The sequence below is a fragment of the Temnothorax nylanderi genome, unplaced genomic scaffold (assembly GCF_030848795.1).
Source record: "Temnothorax nylanderi isolate EJ_2023f unplaced genomic scaffold, tnyl_v1.0 TNYL_tig0009_pilon, whole genome shotgun sequence".
Classification (NCBI taxonomy): domain Eukaryota; kingdom Metazoa; phylum Arthropoda; class Insecta; order Hymenoptera; family Formicidae; genus Temnothorax; species Temnothorax nylanderi.
The window spans coordinates 867479-887035 of NW_027249071.1; the positions used below are offsets into that span (position 1 = coordinate 867479).

At 48.6% G+C, this 19557-nt stretch overlaps 1 protein-coding gene across 1 annotated transcript in view; it reads left to right on the forward strand.

Annotated features, from left to right (window-relative positions):
- Positions 1–19557, forward strand: part of LOC139786442 (roundabout homolog 2) — a 95436-nt gene that overhangs the window by 62745 nt on the left and 13134 nt on the right. Inside the window, exons 3-5 of the mRNA XM_071725609.1 lie at positions 13417–13570; positions 17278–17408; positions 18312–18578. Of these exons, the coding sequence (XP_071581710.1) occupies positions 13417–13570; positions 17278–17408; positions 18312–18578 (552 nt within the window). The remainder of the gene's footprint in view (positions 1–13416; positions 13571–17277; positions 17409–18311; positions 18579–19557) is intronic.

Below are 19557 nucleotides of genomic sequence, written 5' to 3' on the forward strand. Positions count from 1 at the left end.
GCCGCGGTATATCCCAAGATAAAAGGAAGTGCGGTGAACCTGGAGAGCACCGCATACACAATAGAAAACATCGCCTTTCGATACGCGTTTGAGCCAGAATACTTCAACTCTCATCCGTTTTCTTTTATCTACAAACGCTTCGAAACCGTTAGTGACTATGCAAAACCTACTGAGAAGTCTAAACATACCAGGAAAAGAATTTTTCAAGAATTATAATTAGAAACCTCTCCCGAGAGTCGAAGTCAACTCGATGCAGTTAATCCTCGAGACAATTTTCATCTGTAAATATCTCGAAATAACGAGGATGAGAGAGATAATACGAATGTAAGAAGACCGTGTAAAGCTCGAGATCTCGTTATCTTCTCGAAGGCCGAGCTTCTCGTTGAAAAATAATACATGTCTCTCTCTCTCTCTCGTGAGTTTCTTCATAATCTTCATTTGAGCGCAACGTTCGCGGCTCGTCGTGACCTCTCTCTTTCTCTCTCGCTCTCGCAACGGGTCAACGCATTTACCCTCGAATACCGGCGCGGAGAAGAAGGCTTCTGTCAGGACCGCGGCGGAATAGGCGTACGCACTTTTACGAAACCGCATTCCCGGCGCGGCGCAGCCGCCGGAGACGCTGTCGCGGACCGGCAATAAATTTGCGCACTCGCGCGACCTTGCTCAACTTAAGCCGACTTTAACGGAGCGACGACCGTAGTAGGAATAGAAAACCCCGCGCTTCGTCGGGATTTGGCTAGATTCCAACCCGCGTTTTCCCGCGCGCGCGTTTATATTGTCTCCGGGGAAAATGGGTCGGCTATAATTGCACACTTTTCGCGTTCGCTCGATATCGCGTCCTCCGCCGAAAAGCCCTCTACGTACTTATAACTTATACGCCGGCCAAGATTCTCCGGCTTCGAGAGAGGAGCGACTTTTCCGTAATCCCGGGAAGACGTCGTCCCGTATATCCACGTCCTGTCTCGGTAAGAACGGGAGAATCGCCGTGAGACGTGCTTCTCGTCGATAACCGGAGATTTAATCTTTGAACGTTTTCTGTCATATTGTTTATATCGTGGAGGGTATTTTCTCTACGATCCAGTTATTCAGTTGGATTTGAGGAAGAAGCAGGATACTCCAACCACTCCGAGATACGCCAGGGCCCCATCCGAATGTAATTTCAATGAAAGTTTAAAAATCTGCACTTTACATAAATCCGCGAAAATATGATCTAAGGCGTATCTCTTCGTATTGGTAGCATATCGGAAATTGCATTCGCCAGGCATTATATCGGTTTCAAATCCCGATCGAAAACATTCGCGGGTGGCTTGGGCAAACGGTATCGGGGGGAGTGTTGACAATCCAGCTACTCTCTGTCGGGTAGCATCTCGCTCCGGCTGCCGCGTAAATACGGTGAACTGTGTAAAAAGCCGGGCATTGCGAATCCGCGAAACAAAACAATATCCGCGATACAATTTCCCGTCGGTCTCGCGGCCGCGGCGGCGGCACCGGGAAACGCATTTTTTCCGCGCGCCCCGGGAAAATAATTTTTCACGTATCTCGCAATAAATGCGCGCGGCGGCGCAACATGCGACGGTTTATCTGCAACTTAATCACATTGTTGCCCGACCAGATTTACTAGCCGCGCGTCGCGCCGATTTTAATCCTCGCGTTAGCGCGGCTGGTCGTTGCGACGCGAGGACGAGGGGGGGACGCGACTTATAAGGGCCTGGACTCGCAATGCCGGGGTCGACGACGGTCCATGAACATTAAAAAATGTCTCCATTTAAGCGAACACGTAACCCGTGCGCGCACCCTCTAACGTTCTGGCGTGTTAGCCCGCGTCCTAGGCTTTTAAGTTTATGACGGTCGTTACGGATACACAACACTTTGGAAATCAGACCGGATATTTTCCGCCGTGCCGTTAGGCATTTCGACCCTCGGGAGGAAGAAGGAAATTAATTAAAAAATGTGAGAGAATTTTTTTTTTCTAAGATCTTCCGTCGAGATAACGTTTGTCGCTGGAAAAGGTCGGTAGCGGTGAAAATGCTAATTATCTCGAGAACATGCTAAAGTATATCGTTTAAACGCAGCCCTGCTCCGTATTATACATTATACAAGTATATTAAAATTAATCAAATCAATCTCCTAGTTTCCTCGAAAAAATAAATTTGTTCGAGAACGTAATCTTGACGTTTTTATTTACACAAACGTGTTTTATATATATATATATATTTAGTTAGGATTAAGAACGCCAATATATAAAATTTTATATTGATCGAATTCTCCGCGCTTTTGATACGTTTCCTATAAATATTATGAAAAGCCGTACGCGCGCCGTCGTGTTTTCGCAAGGATTTATGAAATTCTATGAAATTTTTAGAGAAGATTCGTTTTAGAGAAAAGACTCGAAAAGAAAGTATTCGATAGAGTCCCAATAGATTCCGATGGCAAGCCGCGAAAAGCGGAGCCATAGACGGAATCGCGAAATATCTTTCCCGATTCGTAACCACCCTGTATAACATGACGCCGTATCATATCCGACACGTCGGGAGAGGCGGGCCCCGGTGGACCGAGCGACCGACCGCGGTGTGCATCCATTCCGGTGCATATCCCGGTGAATCCCCGCGAGACGCGAGAGAGAGAGAGAGAGAGAGAGCGCGGCATCGGCGTCGGATGACGGCGGCGCGGCGTGCTTGCGTATTCCGTCCGACCGACACGTTGAAAATGCAAAGCCGCGCGGGCCCGCGGCGAAACGCGCGGCACGGTGCAGATAATGACCGGCGAATCAGACATGGCATTTGTGTGTGTGTGTGTGTGTGTGTGTGTGTGTGTGTGTGTGTGTGTGTGTGTGTGTGTGTGTGTGTGTGTGTGTGTGTGTGTGTGTGTGTGTGTGTGTGTGTGTGTGTGTGTGTGTGTGTGTATGTGTGTGTATGTGTGAGAGAGTAATGCGCGCAAGTATAAATTGAGGAGGAAGATAAATCCAGATTCGATAGCCTTCCGGTGGAGAGTGGCTTATAACGCGCGTGCAGGTAGGCAGGCGTTCGCCCACAGGGCCTCCTCCTCGATCGAGCGTATCGCGCGCGGCCCGTATACGGGCCTCCACGTACGTACGTATACGTATGTATGTACGCGTAGTAGCCGCGCGGATGCAGCGAGCTGAGAAAGAAAGAAAGAAAGACCCAGGAGGAGAGAAGAGGAGGAGAGAGAGAGAGAGAGAGAGAGATATCGGCGCAGCACGCGGTCGTGCCGGCCGAAGAAGAAACTCTCCGCGGGCATTTGCATTGAATACTCTCTTACCTTTCTTGCTCGCCTACCTCTTCGGCGGCGAATAGGTAGGCTGCGCTGCGCGCACCGTCTCGCGCCGACCGGCCGCCGGAGTCTCCTTGTACCATTGTGCTTATTTATGCACTTTAATTATATCGAATATGGTACGCGCTCTCTTAGCTCGAGAACGACTGTACCGCATATGCTCTCCTTCTTCCTCCTCTCTCTCTCTCTTTCTCTCCCTCCCCCTCCCTCTTTTTATCTCTCTCGGTAGCGCGGGTATAAAGCGGCTCGGTTCGCGTTCGCGGCCTCGTATACACGTACTCGGGAGCCTGGATGGAATGCGCGCCGATGATGGCGTGTGCGGTGGGTGCACTCGCGCGGAAGAAGCGCAATTCGATTCTTTCTCGCGGCGCAGCATCTCGCGCGCGCCGTTGAATAGCATCTCGATGAGCGCTTATACGTAGATATAGCGGTACACGCGTGTACCTCTTTAATCTCCTCTCCGCCCGTCTCCGGAAGTCCATTCCGGAAGCGTATCAATTGAATTAAATTGTCGTCTAAAAGCATTAACTCGATACGTCCGTCCGCTTCGCTCTACCCTCGGCGCCTCTTTAACAAAATGAAATATTAAGGCAAAGAAGGTATTTTGAGAAAAGCAGATTGTGTTCGAACGAATCTAAAAATCGCTTCCTTAAAGGTTTCAATTTAACGTTTATCAAATTCGAGGTTTTACATTTTGTATATTTTTAGTTATTTTCCGATAGCCCGCTAAAGATAACGCGAATTGATTGGAACGGTATTTTCTTTATTTACACAACAGCGAGACGAGAGAATAAAAATATCGAGTAAAATTTGTTTTATCAATTCCGATTCCGCCTTCGGATCCGGTCGCCGCATCACACTCCGCTTTGGATCGTGAATATTTTCACGACACGCCAGGCGCAATAGCGGCGTCTAATGGATAAAACACGAGCCCCGAGTACCTACATCTTCCACGGTGCTTTAACGCACGCGAACAAATATGAGGCCGCTCGATTGTCGCGGCGAACATCGTCGAACGCGACGCCGATAAATATCGTTTATGCGAGCATTCAATGCGGGCTATTCTTCGCGCACACGGCGGTGGAAGCCGCGTGGAGGAGATTTACGAGACGGCGCGGTATGTGCGTGTGTGTGTGTGTGTGTGTTTGTGTGTGTATACAGACCGGAAAGGAGGCTTTTTCCGCGACGCATGGCAACGACGATGATCCGCGTTAAGAAATAGCAGCCCGGCGTTACGCGTGCGCGCGCTCTCATCTCTCGCGAATGCTTTGGTCATCCCGGGAAATTTTTCAGCTCGCACACAAGCTTCTCTACGGGGTAACTTCGTTTACAACAACCGCCCTTCGTCGTAATGACAGCCGCTGCGCGCGCGCGCGAGACGGAGAGGAGAGGAGAGACGCGTTTTATAATATAAAATCCTCGTACTGAAACACGCTCGTTCGTGGATTATTAAAAAGGCTCTCTCTCTCTGTTGTTATCTCGCCGTTGCTCTAGCTTAAGGCAACTTAAAAAATTTACCCGTGCTTCATCCACCTCGATTTCGCCGCGATTTATCCTCGGAAACCCCGATTCGATTCGTACTCGCGGCGCTCACGAATTCAAATGAGATGGGATCGAGAATATAACGCGATTATAGAGCCAAGAAGAGGTAATATCTCACACTTGTAACGCCGTCGGACACGTGCGAGCGGATTTTTCAATTAACCCCGTTCGTTCGTCGGGGACCCAAATCCCCGGAGCAGATACTTCGGTTAAATAAAGACCGGGGATTGGACCCGGAATACAGTGTAGCGCGATCCGTTAGTCGCAGATCCTTCTCTAACCACTAACGATGGGTTTCGTGTGCAAGCCTCGGAGCTCCGCTCCGGTAGGAGGGCCACTAATGATTTTAAACAAACGGTTGCGCAAGCCCCGGCTGCACAAGCGAGGACCGTTTACTCGCTAATTGGCGGATTTGATCTCCGGCGAATCGATTCTCAAGGTGTGCGCAAATATTTTTTCTGTACTCTATTTCGGGTGAACCCCAGGTACGTACGTGTGTTTGCACGTTTCGTGTACGTGAAAGTTCGTTATTCGAAGACTCTCTCTCTTTCTCTCTCGCCTGCGAGAGCTCCGCAGTTAAACGCCACGTCGGTTCCGGTATAGAAGATACAATGTAGGTGACGTAAATTGAAACCGCTGAACCGGAAAGGGTTAAGAGTCAGACTTCGAAAGTTCTCGTTCTTGCTGCTCGGTTGGATAACGCGATAGCGCTGCATATCACCGTACAACTCCGGAGCGCGGTTGCGTGAAAATATAGCCCGAGATTCTTTATCGCCAGTTGGGGGGAAATAAACGAACACGATATCCGCGATCGATGTAGAATAAGCGACCGTTGTTTGTATCAGCGCGGCACGCCACGACCGACGGGCCTAAACATACATCTCTAAGCGCGGGCCAAAATGTTACGACGTGAGCGATTAACCCTTTCATCGCGGTGGGCGTTTGATGTGTTGACGTTGATTTGCGCGGGGCGTGCATAACACGCCCGTTTGGAATTAAAAGTTGTGCGTAATTCTACGTTAAAGAGCGCCCCCGAGTAGAATTAGCGTCCCCCATTCTTATACAACGAATGAGAGTCGTGTGCCTACGAGAAAATATGCTTCATTTAAAATGTCTCCGGCTTGTGTACGAACGTTTCTTATCTGGCCTATTATTTATAAAAGATTAACTTGGATTCTACGAGCTAAATCAAATAATAAAGAGAACGAGATAATCGAAAAAATAATAGAATGTCAGAGGAAATAATCGCGCACGCACGCAACTCGTGCCTCACTCGTGTATGATCCATCGATGAAAGGAAAAGATTGATGTGAGGCCTGTGGAGGCCTTGGGGTGCACCGGATCGCTTGGAATCCTCCGTTATCCCGATGAACGCTTTATTCTCTCGTCGTTACATTCCCGTCATTTGCTACGCGGCGTCCGAGCAATATTCGAGCTCCCTTTCTCTCTCTCTCTCCCCCTTCGCTCTTTGCGTCTCCCTCTCTCCGTGTCTCTCTCTTCTGCGATTCTCCCTCTCGATTCTCCAAGCTGGTCAAGTGCCGTGCATTCTGGCAAGCAAGGGAGTACAAGCGTTCCTAGATGGTTCTCGGTCCACACCCGTATACCGACGAGGGTTGCGCTCCGTGTCTCCCCCGACCCCCTTGTCGCGCGCAGATGGTTACGCTCGTACATGCCTGGACGTCTAGCTACTCGCTCATGTCCTCCTCGTCGTCTTCCTCCTCGTCTTCGTCGTCGTTATGTATACAGGGTGTAAGTAAAACGTACCGCAACTCGCGCGACGAAACTTCGCAAGAAGGTAGCACGAGCACAACGACCAAAAAAAAAAAAATGGAAGGAAGAACGGGAGAAGTTTGCGTAAACATGACTCCGCAAATACCTCCTCTCGAAGTTACCCCTCTTGTCGTGTCGAGATACATCGATCGTCGCGAGAGTAGCGTTAAACTTCCCGTGGGAGGAACGATAAGTAATAGCTGGGTGTATCGCGACGTAACAGGTATCGCACCGATCGATATTCTATTATTACTACAGACTGCATATTCATATTATTTATTAATGCAAATTAGCACGACGTTCCTCCGCCGTATCTCACCCGCGCCTGAGATTTACACGCCGCGAGTTCCCGGACGAAGAATCGCCTCGCGAGGCGTTCGAGCGTGACGATAATCCCGGCGTTAAGCGCGAGATAAGCGCGACGCTCATTTCGTATTCGCAAAAACCTTCCCCAACTTTCGGAGCGCGGTGTGTGTGAGTGTGAGTGTGTGTGTGTGTGGGCCGCAGATTTTGCTCGCACCCTGTATGTCACGAGCACGTGCGCGCACGTCCGCTCGCTCCGCAAAAAGAGTGCATGGCATTCTCATTAGTTGGGCCGTAGCGCGCGTAGAACAACGGGGGCGCAGGAGTGCAGGAAGGACCCTTCAATTCTTTCGCTCCAAATCCAACATCTGTTAATTGGAGGTCGTTTGCTTACGCGCCGCACTACTCACCCTCCCCCTGCTCTCTTTCCCTTTCGTTGCAAGGGTTTCCAAGTACCGCCCGCTGTCTCATTACCGTGGAGGATAAGGCTCGACCGCTTATCCCTTTGGACGAGTAGTTAAGAAACGGCGGGGCGGCGCGGCGCAGAGAATGTCGGAGTGGGGGAGAGCGAGAGAGTAATAAGACGACAGGTTGAGGCAGCAGAGAGTAACGGCGACAGGCGGCTCGTTTTCTCCGGGATATCGTTTTTTTGAGAAACCGACTTTAAGATGTAAAAGGCGCTTTGTGAGAGCCCCATTTATTAAGCCTTTTTTCAGGGAAGATCAGCAAAGGTACTTTACATATTTGGCGAAATAGCGAATAAAATGGCTATTATATATTAACGTTTTAATATAACGCATTATACTTCGGCATTAAATTTCAGAAATGTGTATAAAACGACAGAAGCCTTCCTCTCCTCTCTCGTCTCTCCTTTTTTTAAATTCCAGATGGATTTTAATTTAACGAAAGTTCGCGAGATACTTCGAGGCACAATTTCTTTTGTTAAAAATTTGTTAAGGAACGACTCGAGGATAAAGTGTCCGCGCATTACAACGTGCTTCGGGGAAAAATACTAGCTGAGAAGAGATTTTACGTTGAAAGTGTACCGCCGCAGTTCCAACAGATTCGTCGTTGGGCCGTTGATAACTTTTCACCGAGAAACGATGAGCCTCGTTACGCCCAGCTGATGCGACACACTATATAGCGAGTGTAATATCGTCGCGCGCGCCCGGGGATTAAAGGGCGGCAGGGGGAAGGACGGAATCGAAGGAGAGGACGACGACGAAAAGTCGGACGAGACTTCCAAGTTCGACGAAATAAGAGCGGGCCGGTTACTGTCGAACTTTACGAGCTTTAAAGTACCGAATGCTCGTACCCGCCGGGGATAACCCATCGCACTTTACTCGCGTACACGCGCGCAGTTTTCCTCCCCCTCCCCCTCGCCCATCCCCCCGTCGCGTAAACGTCGTTATTACGGAAACGTGGATCGCGTCCCAAGACGACGACGCGGCAGCCGCCCCGTCGCTGCTCGCGCTCCGGTGCCTACTTGTACCTAATTGGACTGGAAGCACGTATAAACTTGGATTAGATTTCGCCGGAGCGACTCACTCGCCACCAACTGCCGGCAACTAGCGTCTTTAACTTCCGCCCAGCGTTCGCTCGCGAAAGAGAGAGAGGGGGGGGGGAGAGAGAGAGAGAAGGAAAAACACGCGGAAACAGTCTCTCCCGCCGGCGCGGCGGGCAGGAATCATCGTGCTCGAAAGACTTTAACGAAAAGCAAGGAGCTTTAGGTGCTATTAGCGCGATATCTCGAGCCCGCCATTCAGGCTCAATTAGAGAGAGGATGAGCGTGAGAGAAGGAGAGGGGGAGAGAAAGAGAGAGAGAGAGAGAGAGTCGGACGATGACGTCCGTTCGAGCGCTTAACGTAACGTCGACGAATGGCCGACTAAGTAATTGCCCGACTGGAATTATCCTGCGAACGAGGGACCGAAAGCGACGTGACGGACGTTGATGAGTGCGATCGCCGATACCGCAAACGGAGACGCGTATCTCGAGCTAATTGGACCCCGGCGATCGTGCAAGAGGGAAGCTGCTCTTCGAAATGGCTCGCTCATGAAAGGATGTTTTAACATGTTAGAACATTATGAATTTTTATGTTAAAAATAGTGAGACATTATGAGCTATTAGAATATTACAAATCGAAGTTTTATCCTCACATTTTATTTTCCAACAATAGATTCTTTGAAATATGATAAAATAATTTTTGTTTGGCGAGAAGTTAATCGTCTGCTTATTTCTTGCAACTTTTGACATTAAATTTTTTAGTATCCTCACATTATGAATTCTTATGTTAAAAATAGTGAGACATTGTGAGATATTAGAATATCTAGAAATCGAATTTTTATTCTCACATTTTATTTTTTAACGATGGATTCTTTGAAATATTGAAAAGTAATTTTTGCTTGACAAAGTTAATCGTCTGCATATTTTTTGCTATTTTTGCCATCAAATATTTAATATATTTACATTGCATAAAATGAGATGAAGTGAAGTTAAAGAATCCGCTTACGATTCGCGAAGGTATTCGTATCCTAATATTTGTGTTAAAAATCGACCTAGCCGAGTTTAAACCAAGTAGGATTGTAGTCCCGGGAGAGGATCGTTGATTTCCCATAGAAAGCCCGTGAAACCGCGCGAAACACCCCGTGTCTCGTCGGCGCTAATAGTGCCAAAGTTTGGCCGTTTCGCCCCTTTGTTTCGCGACACGTTTCTTCTTGACCAACGACCCCCTTGACGAAGTTTCGCTCCGCCGTCTAAACATTTCGGCGAAAGTGACACGCTCGCTCGCCCGTGTTGCGCGACGATGTTGCCGATTTCTTGTTCCACAATTGGGCCGGATCGTTAGACATTCGTTATACGACTGGATCCACGCTTCATTAAAGCGCATTCAGCACGATGATAATACGGCGTCATCGAAATTTGGTCGATACTCCGCTCCCGGCTGGAAACCATTAGCCACGATCGCCTACAATACCAAATTAACGGCATTACACGGAAGGGAAGTGGCGATGTGCGTGAGCCCTCCGTGTATACGCGTGTACTTCCCCGTCTCTCCTGTGCGTGTATCGAGAGACGTACAACGTGCGTGTGTAGTTTACGGCGGCTAACGATCCGCGACGCCGGGATATATGGTCGCGGTGTGCGTTCATGCCGATTGTAGGAACGGCGCGCTTCCGACGCGACCGATAAAATGATTTCTCTTTTGATTTTCTCTCTCTCTTTTTTTTTTTACTCTCCTCTCTGCGGCTCGAACTGTGAAGTATCGATTATGCGCGGTCGTTGGCACAGAAAACACACTCGGGGATTCGGCGGCGGGATGCCCGGGAGTGCTGCGATGATATCGATCGCTCGCGTAGGGAGACGCGCGGCTCTCTCTCTTTCTCTCTCTCTCTCTCTCTCTCTCTCTCTCGCTCTCGCTCGCAGAGGGAAGCCTTTCGGCGCGATCAGTAAATCGCAACCGGCCGCGGCGCGAGTTAATTCCCGTACGTGGTTTCGCGCCGACCATTGCCGTTTTCGTCCCCGAACCAGGACCAGAAATGCCACGCGAGACGGCGGGTATAGGGGTGCGAGCGTCTCTCCGCCGAGAGCCGGGGATCGCGTGACAACAAACGGCGCGCGCGGTTCGGCGCTCGCGGCATAAATAAAGCGGCTCCTTACGCGCGCGCTATTCCTATGTAAATGCGGGCACGGATACGTAGTATACACGACCAGATAATTTTGCCGCCGCGCGGTCTAATTTTAGCCCCGCGGCTCCGATACGCGCGCCCGTGTAATGTCGCGACATTCGCGCGCGCACCGCCCGACCGTGTCACATTATCGATTCGAGAGTCCCGCTCTATGTAAATGTAAACGAGATCCGCGACGCGAGATTGAGATTTTCTTCACCGCGCGCTCCGCTCCGCCCCGGCCGACGATGACCGCCGTAAAATGCGCGCTGTCGCGCAAAAAAATAGCAGAGACCGGCGCTAATGAGAACAACTCCAATAAGATCTTAATCTGCATATGTCATATCGGTAGTCTAGACACGGCAATGAAGATTTAAAAAGATACCGCGAGGAGTTACGACTGCCTTTTATTAGTACTTAATTCGCCCAGTTCTTTTTTTTACTTCAGGAAATCACAGAGAAGCGACAGTAAAGTGTAGCAGATAAATATAAATCATAAATCTGTATCTTACAGGTAAAGAATCGCATTTCCATTATCGTGAATTTAGAGGAAACAAGGTTTAAAGTTTTTAGTAGGAAAGTGGTGTATTTTTTTTAGATACAAAATAAAAGTGGCGACTTGATTTATTGAGTTTTTAATTAAGTAATAACTGAATGTTTAATAGCACATCCGCCAATATGTGCTGTATCTGACTAAAATTAAGGTACTATAAAAATATGTCGATATAACTTTTTCCAATGTATATATCTTGGAAACTAGTAATAATAGATATAAGACGCTTTATCGTTATACAATTTAAGCTCCTGGTATATTGAAAAATGTATTAACTCCATTTTGACCAGAAACGAACTGGAAATGCGATTCTTTACCTCTAAGGTACAGAAATATAACGCACTGTAGTTGACATAAGGCAATATTTTCCGTTTAATAAAAAAAAAGACAGTAAATGTTAGATCGTTAAACACACGCTTAAATAATTCCATTACAATTCCATTACAATTCTACTATTTAGAGAAGAAATAAATTCAGTGTCTCGCAATTGCCGTAATCGATTCTAGAAAGCCGTTTTGCGCTCCCATTTCGCATGCGCATTTATCCACTCGCTATCTTATATCCTTTTAGATTGAGACAGTAGGAGTCTCGAATAATCCGGAAAACCCCAGGCTATAAAGAGCGCGCCTGATCCCGATCCTGATCCTGATTCCGTATGCACCGTGTACCTATTTACGTGACGTATACTTGGCCCACGGGGGCGCAATCCTCATTTTTCACGTTGCCGCGTGCGCGCGCGTAGCCTATGGGATTCACGTGAATTCGGTATATACCGTATAAGGTACACAGCGGACCGCGGAGGATTGGAAGAGCAAAGGACACGAGGAGTGGAGAGGAGAGGAGAGGAGGAGGAGGGTGGGTCCCGACCTCTCCTGCGCTCACGTCACTCCCGGGGAAAGTTTACAGAGTGCCACTGCGACACGGCGAAAGGGGTTGAAAGCTGGACCCGGGACCGAGAGAGGCGGACTACGTGGACTCGAGGACGGAGTCGACCCCTTTATCTCCCCCCCCCTCGTTTTCTGAGAAATTGCGTTACATTTGATTCACCGTCGGAATCGTTAGGGTCTCGAGACCCGAGATAGCGACCCACGTTTTTCAAACCGTCCTTGCCGTCTATGAAAGCGACCTTTCTTCTGTCCAGAGCTCTCTTTCTCTCCCCCGCCCCTCTCTCACTCTCTACCGACTCTCCCTTTTTCGTTCTCTTTCCCTCGGTTTGTCTCAAATTTCAATTCGTAGCTTCCAGGCTGGCACGCGGCGGGCTTCGTGCTTCTCGCTGCGTGTTTCTCGCAGTCTCATTCCGTAGTCATTCCACGCTTAACCCGGCAATGCACCCGATGGCATGCATCTCCGTTTCCCCTTATATTGCGCAGTTTTGTAACTTTTGGTTTACAATTCAAATATAAGCCTTAATCTATGCGGGGCGGCGACCCGATTTAGAATTCTCCTGTTAACGGAGGAATAATGTCAACTTCTAAATATTTTCACATTTATAGAATATATATAAAACGCTTATTCATCTCTCTCTCCGTATTCTTACAAAGACTGAATAGGGCATCTAGTTCTTTTCATACACAAATTTCTAAAGACGCATGGGTATTCTGGAAATATTCTCCATTCTCGAAATAGCGGCTGTTTGAATTTCCTTATCTGAACGTTGTCCAAGTAATTTTAGAGAAATCTTGAGAGACTTTATCGAAAGTGGAGTTTCTGAAACGTAAATGAACGTTATACCGAATAAGACTGAATTAAAATATTACGGCGCGCTGCGATTTCAACAGAGAATTATTCACACATGAGATCCGACTAGAATAACGAGACGTCCTGGTCACCCAAGAATATGTCTCCTTTTTTTCAGTTGTTTCCCCGGACCCATCGCGGGGTATTTGAAATTCATTTTAGTTTGTCCTAGTTCCGCGTTCGTGGTACACGAGTGAAAAATCGGATGACTTTTGTGAAAGCTTGTTAAAACTTCAGAGCGCGCTTCAAACCGAACGTAGTTATGACACCCTCAGGGAGTAAGTCGATATCAAAATGATTCAATAAAATGACTTTGATAATAAAGGATGGAAAAAATATAAATGTAAGAGTGCCCTACTTCCGTCCGTCTGAAAAAAAAAGAAAAAAAAAAAAAAAGTACAAGCGCTCTTTCGCTCCCCCTGTTGTCACGTCTCTCCCTGTTGTCCCAGTTGCGCGCGGGGAAGTATTGTCCGCTTCCCAGACGGACGACTGGCAACGTAGTGTCTTTTGTAATGCAACGGTGCATCATCGTGACGGGTTGTTGTCTGTTGCAGTGCTGCGGGATGAGTTCCGCGCGGAGCCGCAGAACACGAGGGTCGCCGCCGGGGAGACGGCTTTGCTGGAGTGCGGACCGCCTCGCGGCCATCCGGAGCCGACCCTCCATTGGAAGAGGAACGGTCACATAATAGACCTGGAAGCGACAAAACGGTGAGCTTTCTTTGTGACCCGCGGGTCCTGGTCCCTTTGAATTTCGTCTGACACACCGCGACGGCGACGGCCGAAAACGCAACGAAATTGCACGCCCGACGCGAAGCGAAAAAGCGGTAATGATTAAATGCGGGGTCGACTATTTTGCCGGCGTGGAGAGACCACGGGCCACGGCCGGGGCCCCGTCGCCGTAAATTCGGGCGAGTGCAGCAGCTGCCGCGTGAAAATGACTTTAAGCCGCGGAGCTTCCTTTTACTTCTTCCTACCTTTGTCCGATTGTCGTCCGAGTCGTTAGCGCTGAGCGGACGAGACGGACGGTTCAGATGGTTACACCGAATGTTGCAATGTTAATAAATAAACTGCGCGAAGAGAACCGTGCGACCGCTGCGATAAACATAAGCAAGTAAATAGCGGGAAATTAAATCCACCCGAAAATAAGCGCGGAGTGTTTTGACGCGCGCTTCGTTCGCTCGGCCGCGGTATGGCGATTAATTCGATCTTGTCACTTGGTACCTCGAACGAATGGTAAAACAATAATAAATATACCCCTCCCGTTCGCAATTTGCTAGCCCTTTAAAAGCGCGAGCGCACACATCCGCCGTCGCATCCGCTTCAAACTCGCCCATTCCGGATTAAATTGCAACGTCGCATCGCGCCGGTACGTATGAGGAAGCGCCTATACGGGAATTTTGCCCTGTGTGTCTCCACACGCAATAATGTCTCGCAGCAGTAAGAGCAACTTTTATGCTCGCGGGATTACGGCCGGGAAATCTACTTTTATAGACGAGAGAGAGAGAGAGAAAGAGAGAGGGTGCAAAAGGGTAGAGAGGAAGGAGAGGGATAGAACTCCGGATTAACTTAATTCTAACAGCGACGCGCCGGGGTAAAAGGGACGTCGCCGGAACAAAAAAAAATCATATCAAACACCGCCGCTAACGCGAATACGGACGGTTATCTCGCCTTCGCTTTTTCGAAGTCTCGGTTTAAGCGTAGGTTCCTCGTGAAGATGGACCGAAGATTCATCTCGACACCACGACTCGTCGATCGGTTGCACATTAAAATATCCTTTCCCACAGATTAAAACGTAATATCTAAACGTATCATAGCCTCTCTATTATACGTTTATTTTGTAATTAAAATGAAAAAAGAGCCGGAAGATTAAATTACTGCATTTATCGGCTCGGATTTAAACATCATCCGTTTCTATTTGCGGGAGCTCAATGACGCGAATTGAATATTTCTGTATTTAACTCCGTCGCTGATAATATTTTCATCAATCGGAAGTAAATCCATTGCGCGACGTGTCAATAAAATTTCCCGCTGAGGCTTATCGGTTTTAATAAATCATGCCATGATATTCGATGTAGGTACATATAATAAAGCGCGGAATTGCGAGAGGAAGTGCCCCGTATTTGCCTACTTGTTGTTCTCAATGATCGCGCTATCCGAAAGCGTGTAACCGAACCGAGAAACAGACTCGGGAGACTCGCAACTCAGCTCCGGTGTTAGGAATCGGCGCATAAATTCGGCGGGGTACGAATTTTACCTTTCCTCCCTCCTCCTCCCTGTCCGTCTCTCTTTCTCCTCTCTCACACTGGCTTTCTCCTTCTCACGTTCCCTCTTCCTCCAGGATCAAGCTTTTAAGCGTACGCTTGCGCGAGCCACCTCGTTGTAACGACCCGCGCGCTCCTCCGCCTCTGCCATTCGTATCTCGGAACGGGTGATTTTTTCTCCCCCGAATCCCCGTGGATCGACTCGATCAAACTTTCATGGGGCGCTGAACGCCTCTTAGTTTTTTTCGCGCCGCGATCTCGCCCCCTCTCGTTGCGTCGTCTCTCTCTTTTTCTCAGGAGGAATGTCGGCGCAAACCCTCGCGCGACCTCCCTTCCGATCGGCGAAACTCCGTCTGGAGATAAGGATAAAAAAAAGACTCTTATTACCAAAGTTCTCCAATGCGCGATGAAGAAAAAAAACATGGGGATTAAGGAGAAATTTATCTGCGATGTTTCAGCGCGAGGACGCGGAGTAAAAAGTTGAGGGTATAATTTATCGACTTAATAAATTGTTAATTGATTAGCTCCGCTGCGATTTTTATTCCCGCGTTGTTTCGTCACGCGGAATGTTATCGCCGCGCACGGTTCGGTTTTCCTATTTCACGTAATTTCACGTAATTACTTCCATTTACACCGTCGCTTTACACCGTATTGTACACGTTGGCTTAACGCTCTCGGGGACCCCGGCACACTCCTTTCTTTCTTTCTTTCTTTTATGGATTTCCGTTCTCTATGGGACGCGGCGGTACCCACGTTTTGACCCGGGAGCACGTGACATACGATTTTCCCTTTTTTCTCCTCTGTTCCTTTCGGATTTCCAAGGGGGCGGAGGCGCAAAGCCGACGGAAACCGAGAATGGAGACATTTTTTTTCTCTCCCCGACGACGAGGTCTCTCGCGCCTCGAAAACGAAACGAAACGAAACGAAACGGGAACTCGCACACGCTCGTTCATTCGCTCGCTCGTTTCGACGGCTATTTTCCTCTCCTTCGTCTCGATCAATAGGGTACTCTCCTCCGTTGCGGCGGCCCGCGGAAACTCCCGTCTCCTCCCGTTTCCCCCTTACTTCCTCTCCCCCCTTGTTTCTCCTCCTCCATCACCACCATCCGTCCCCGCGCCGGATTTACCGATGGAAGCCCGAAGCCGCGATAAATTAGGACAACCGATAGGAATTAAATCCGACCGTATCGGAACGCCGAGACCGCGCTTCTCTCCTCCGCTCTCTTCTCTCTCTCTCTCTCTCCTCTTCTCGAAGCGCGTTCGAAACGGTGGTAAAACGGGACACGGAGAGCGATGGAAGAATGGTCGTGTGGTGAGGAGAGGAGAGAGCAGCAGATCAAATGGGGCACGAAAGGGGGGGGGAGCAGGAGGAACGGGGGGAGGTAATCGAGCACCACCGACGCGAAAATTAATTGACACTATAAATTAGAGAGCGCGATCGAGAGCTATCGATCGATTCGCGTCGTCGCGAGCGCCCGTTCTCCATACGCGCGATATTGTGCATGTGCCACCCCCTCAACGAGACGGCCGTTTAATCTCGCGACCGCCGACGCGGGGAAGAACCGATCCCTCGGGGATATAAGGACGGCTCGGGAATGTCAAGTACGCAGCCTTGAGTACGCGCGCCTTCGCGCGCCTTCGCGCGCCTTATTCCCTCGCATAAATAATATCGGGGACGGCGAGAGGGCGAAGGGTGCGGGAGAGCCGGGGGGCAAAAGCGCGTGCGAAAACGCGCTCGTTCTCGAAAGTTCCTCTCCTCTCGGCGGCGGAACGGTCGGGTAAGACAAACTGCGTCTCCTGGAACGGAACGATTAACATACGGGGTGCTCCGCGAAATTGTCTCGCGCGACAGTTCGCGCGAAAAACGATCTCCCTCACCCGCGCCGCCGGTCTCAAGTTGCGGAAACTTGGGGTAACGTAATACGATAATAATGCATTACGATAATAAATATATGATGTGATAACGTGAAGTATATAGGGAAACATTACTGGACTATTACGTCTACTCGCCCGACGATGGTCGCGGCACGGCGCTTAAAGAGGCCGTCGATCTCCACGGACGGAAATTAATCGTCGTAATTCTCGTCGTCGCCGCTCTTATCGAGTGAGAGACGTCGCGCGCGGTTTCTGATTAATCGTTCATCGACCGTTTCAGGATAACCCTGGTGGACGGGGGTAACCTAATGATATCCGACGTGAGGCCGACCGACCAGGGCAAGTACCAGTGCATCGCCGAAAACATGGTCGGCATCAAGGAGTCCGCGATAGCGGTTCTCACGGTTCACGGTAAGCATTAAGCGAAAGCTCGTAACACGAACGTGCCTCGTTTCCCTCCCCTCCCCCCTCCCCCCCCCCCCCGCATCCCTTTGCACGATCAGGGCTAAGAGGGCCCAAGCACGGATTCGTAGACATCGTCGAGCTTAGCTCGGTTTAGCGCCGCACTTAACGCTAATCCTGATTGTCCGATAAGTACTGTTCCGTCTAGCGTAGCTGCCTGAAATCTCAAATTTGGGTGAAATATTCGAGGGAAAGTTAGTATAGTTAAAGTATCAGCTTTTACATTTTGCCGGCAGCGTTATTCAACTTTAACCGTTGTACATACGTACGTGACATAATCAATTGTCACTCGTCCCAAAATTTGAATAGTAACAAAAAGACTATAAGCTAAAAATGGGAACGCAACCCGGGCAGCAAGCTGACGTTATTTGTCGACATTTTAACGTCAAAATGTCATCAGAAAGTAACGACAAATAACGTCAGCTTGCTGCCTGGGTTGTGTTCTTATTTTTAGCTTGTCGTCTCTTCGATATTGTCCTAATTTTGCGGGGGATAATTTATTTTCGTGCATTATGAGAACGAATTGTTTTTCGCCGATCTTTTGATTTTGAGCAGAATCATTTATTCGTAACGTCATCATTAATATAACGCTTTTATTAATTCTACTTATCATTTTATTACTAAAATGTTATTTGTTCTTTCGAACCGGTCGATCGATCGCGCACCGGTAACTAAACGGCGTTAAATAAATAACGTCCACGTGCCCAATTTGTAACCACGGAGCCGTTCGGAATCCCGTTGAAAAGCCACGGGCCGTAATTCGGGATACACACCAGACCCTTCCCCCCCCCCGCCCCCCTTTCCCGGCGCTATCGGGATTTTCCAACCAAATCCTCGCTTCTGTCTTCGCAGTGAAGCCGTTCTTCTTGGCCATGCCGTCGAACCAGACGATCCTCACGGATCAGACGGCGGAGTTCGCCTGCAGGGTGGGCGGCGACCCGGAGCCGGAGATTCTGTGGCGTCGGAACGACGGCAAGATGCCGATAGGCCGGGCGCACATTCTGAACGACAAAAGTTTACACATCGAGCGGGTGAACCCCCAGGACCAGGGGACGTACATCTGCGACGCGGAGAACGGCGTCGGGGCGATATCAGCGAGCGCCACTCTTACCGTACACTGTGAGTACTAATCCTCCCTCTGTCACTTTCTCCCCCGTCTCTTGTCCCCCCTGGGCGCGCTCGAGAGGATTCGCTCGACCGTGAAATTAATTACGCGCCCGGTGTACGATTATCATGACGAGTGAAGGGGGTGCCAGAGAGAGAGAGAGAGGGAGGAGGGCGGACGCGCATTATCACCGCATATCAAACCCCGCAATGTGCATCCTGTCGGATGTCGACTTTTGCGCCTGGCTTCGACACGAAATCGAATCTGCGGCTTGGAAAATTCGAACATGTTGTTGAGCAGTCGGCCCCGGAGTATACGCGAGATAGGGGGGATCCACGATGGACACGGTATTACAGTCAGACAGCCCAAACTTTACGCTCAAGCGAGCGAGATGAATTCCGAACAGTCATATGTCATATATAATCGGTAACATTATCGTCGATCATGTATGTCTTCTCTTTTCTCAAAATTTATCTTCTTTATTTCAACGAGAAATTAGAAAATTAAATTCTGTCCCGTAATCCCGTAATCCATTCTAATACAATTATGAAGTTTAACACAAATTTAGCTCCAGCCGATTAATTTTACATTAGCTGTAAATAATTAAGACAGACGGAGGATAGAGGATGTTCAATATTTCCATAGCTTTTTTGAAGTCCTTCGACATTCGACATTCTCTACACGGAGAGAATTTTTCGTAATATTTTACCGTTAAATTCACTACAAACTTGGGACAACTTGGCAACACCAATCAAATATTATTGGTAACGATAGGAATTTTTGAAATATACAAAAGACATTTTACAAACAACGTAATAAAAATTACCAAGCAGATTGGTAATTTTGTTAATTTTTGAAAAATTACTGAAATTAGTATATATTTTAGTCAAATTAATTAAACATTTTATATTTTATTGTAATAAATATTAATATTTTTATTATGGTAGATATTAATCAGAACAGCTCGCATAAAATTCTTCATAATACATGTTG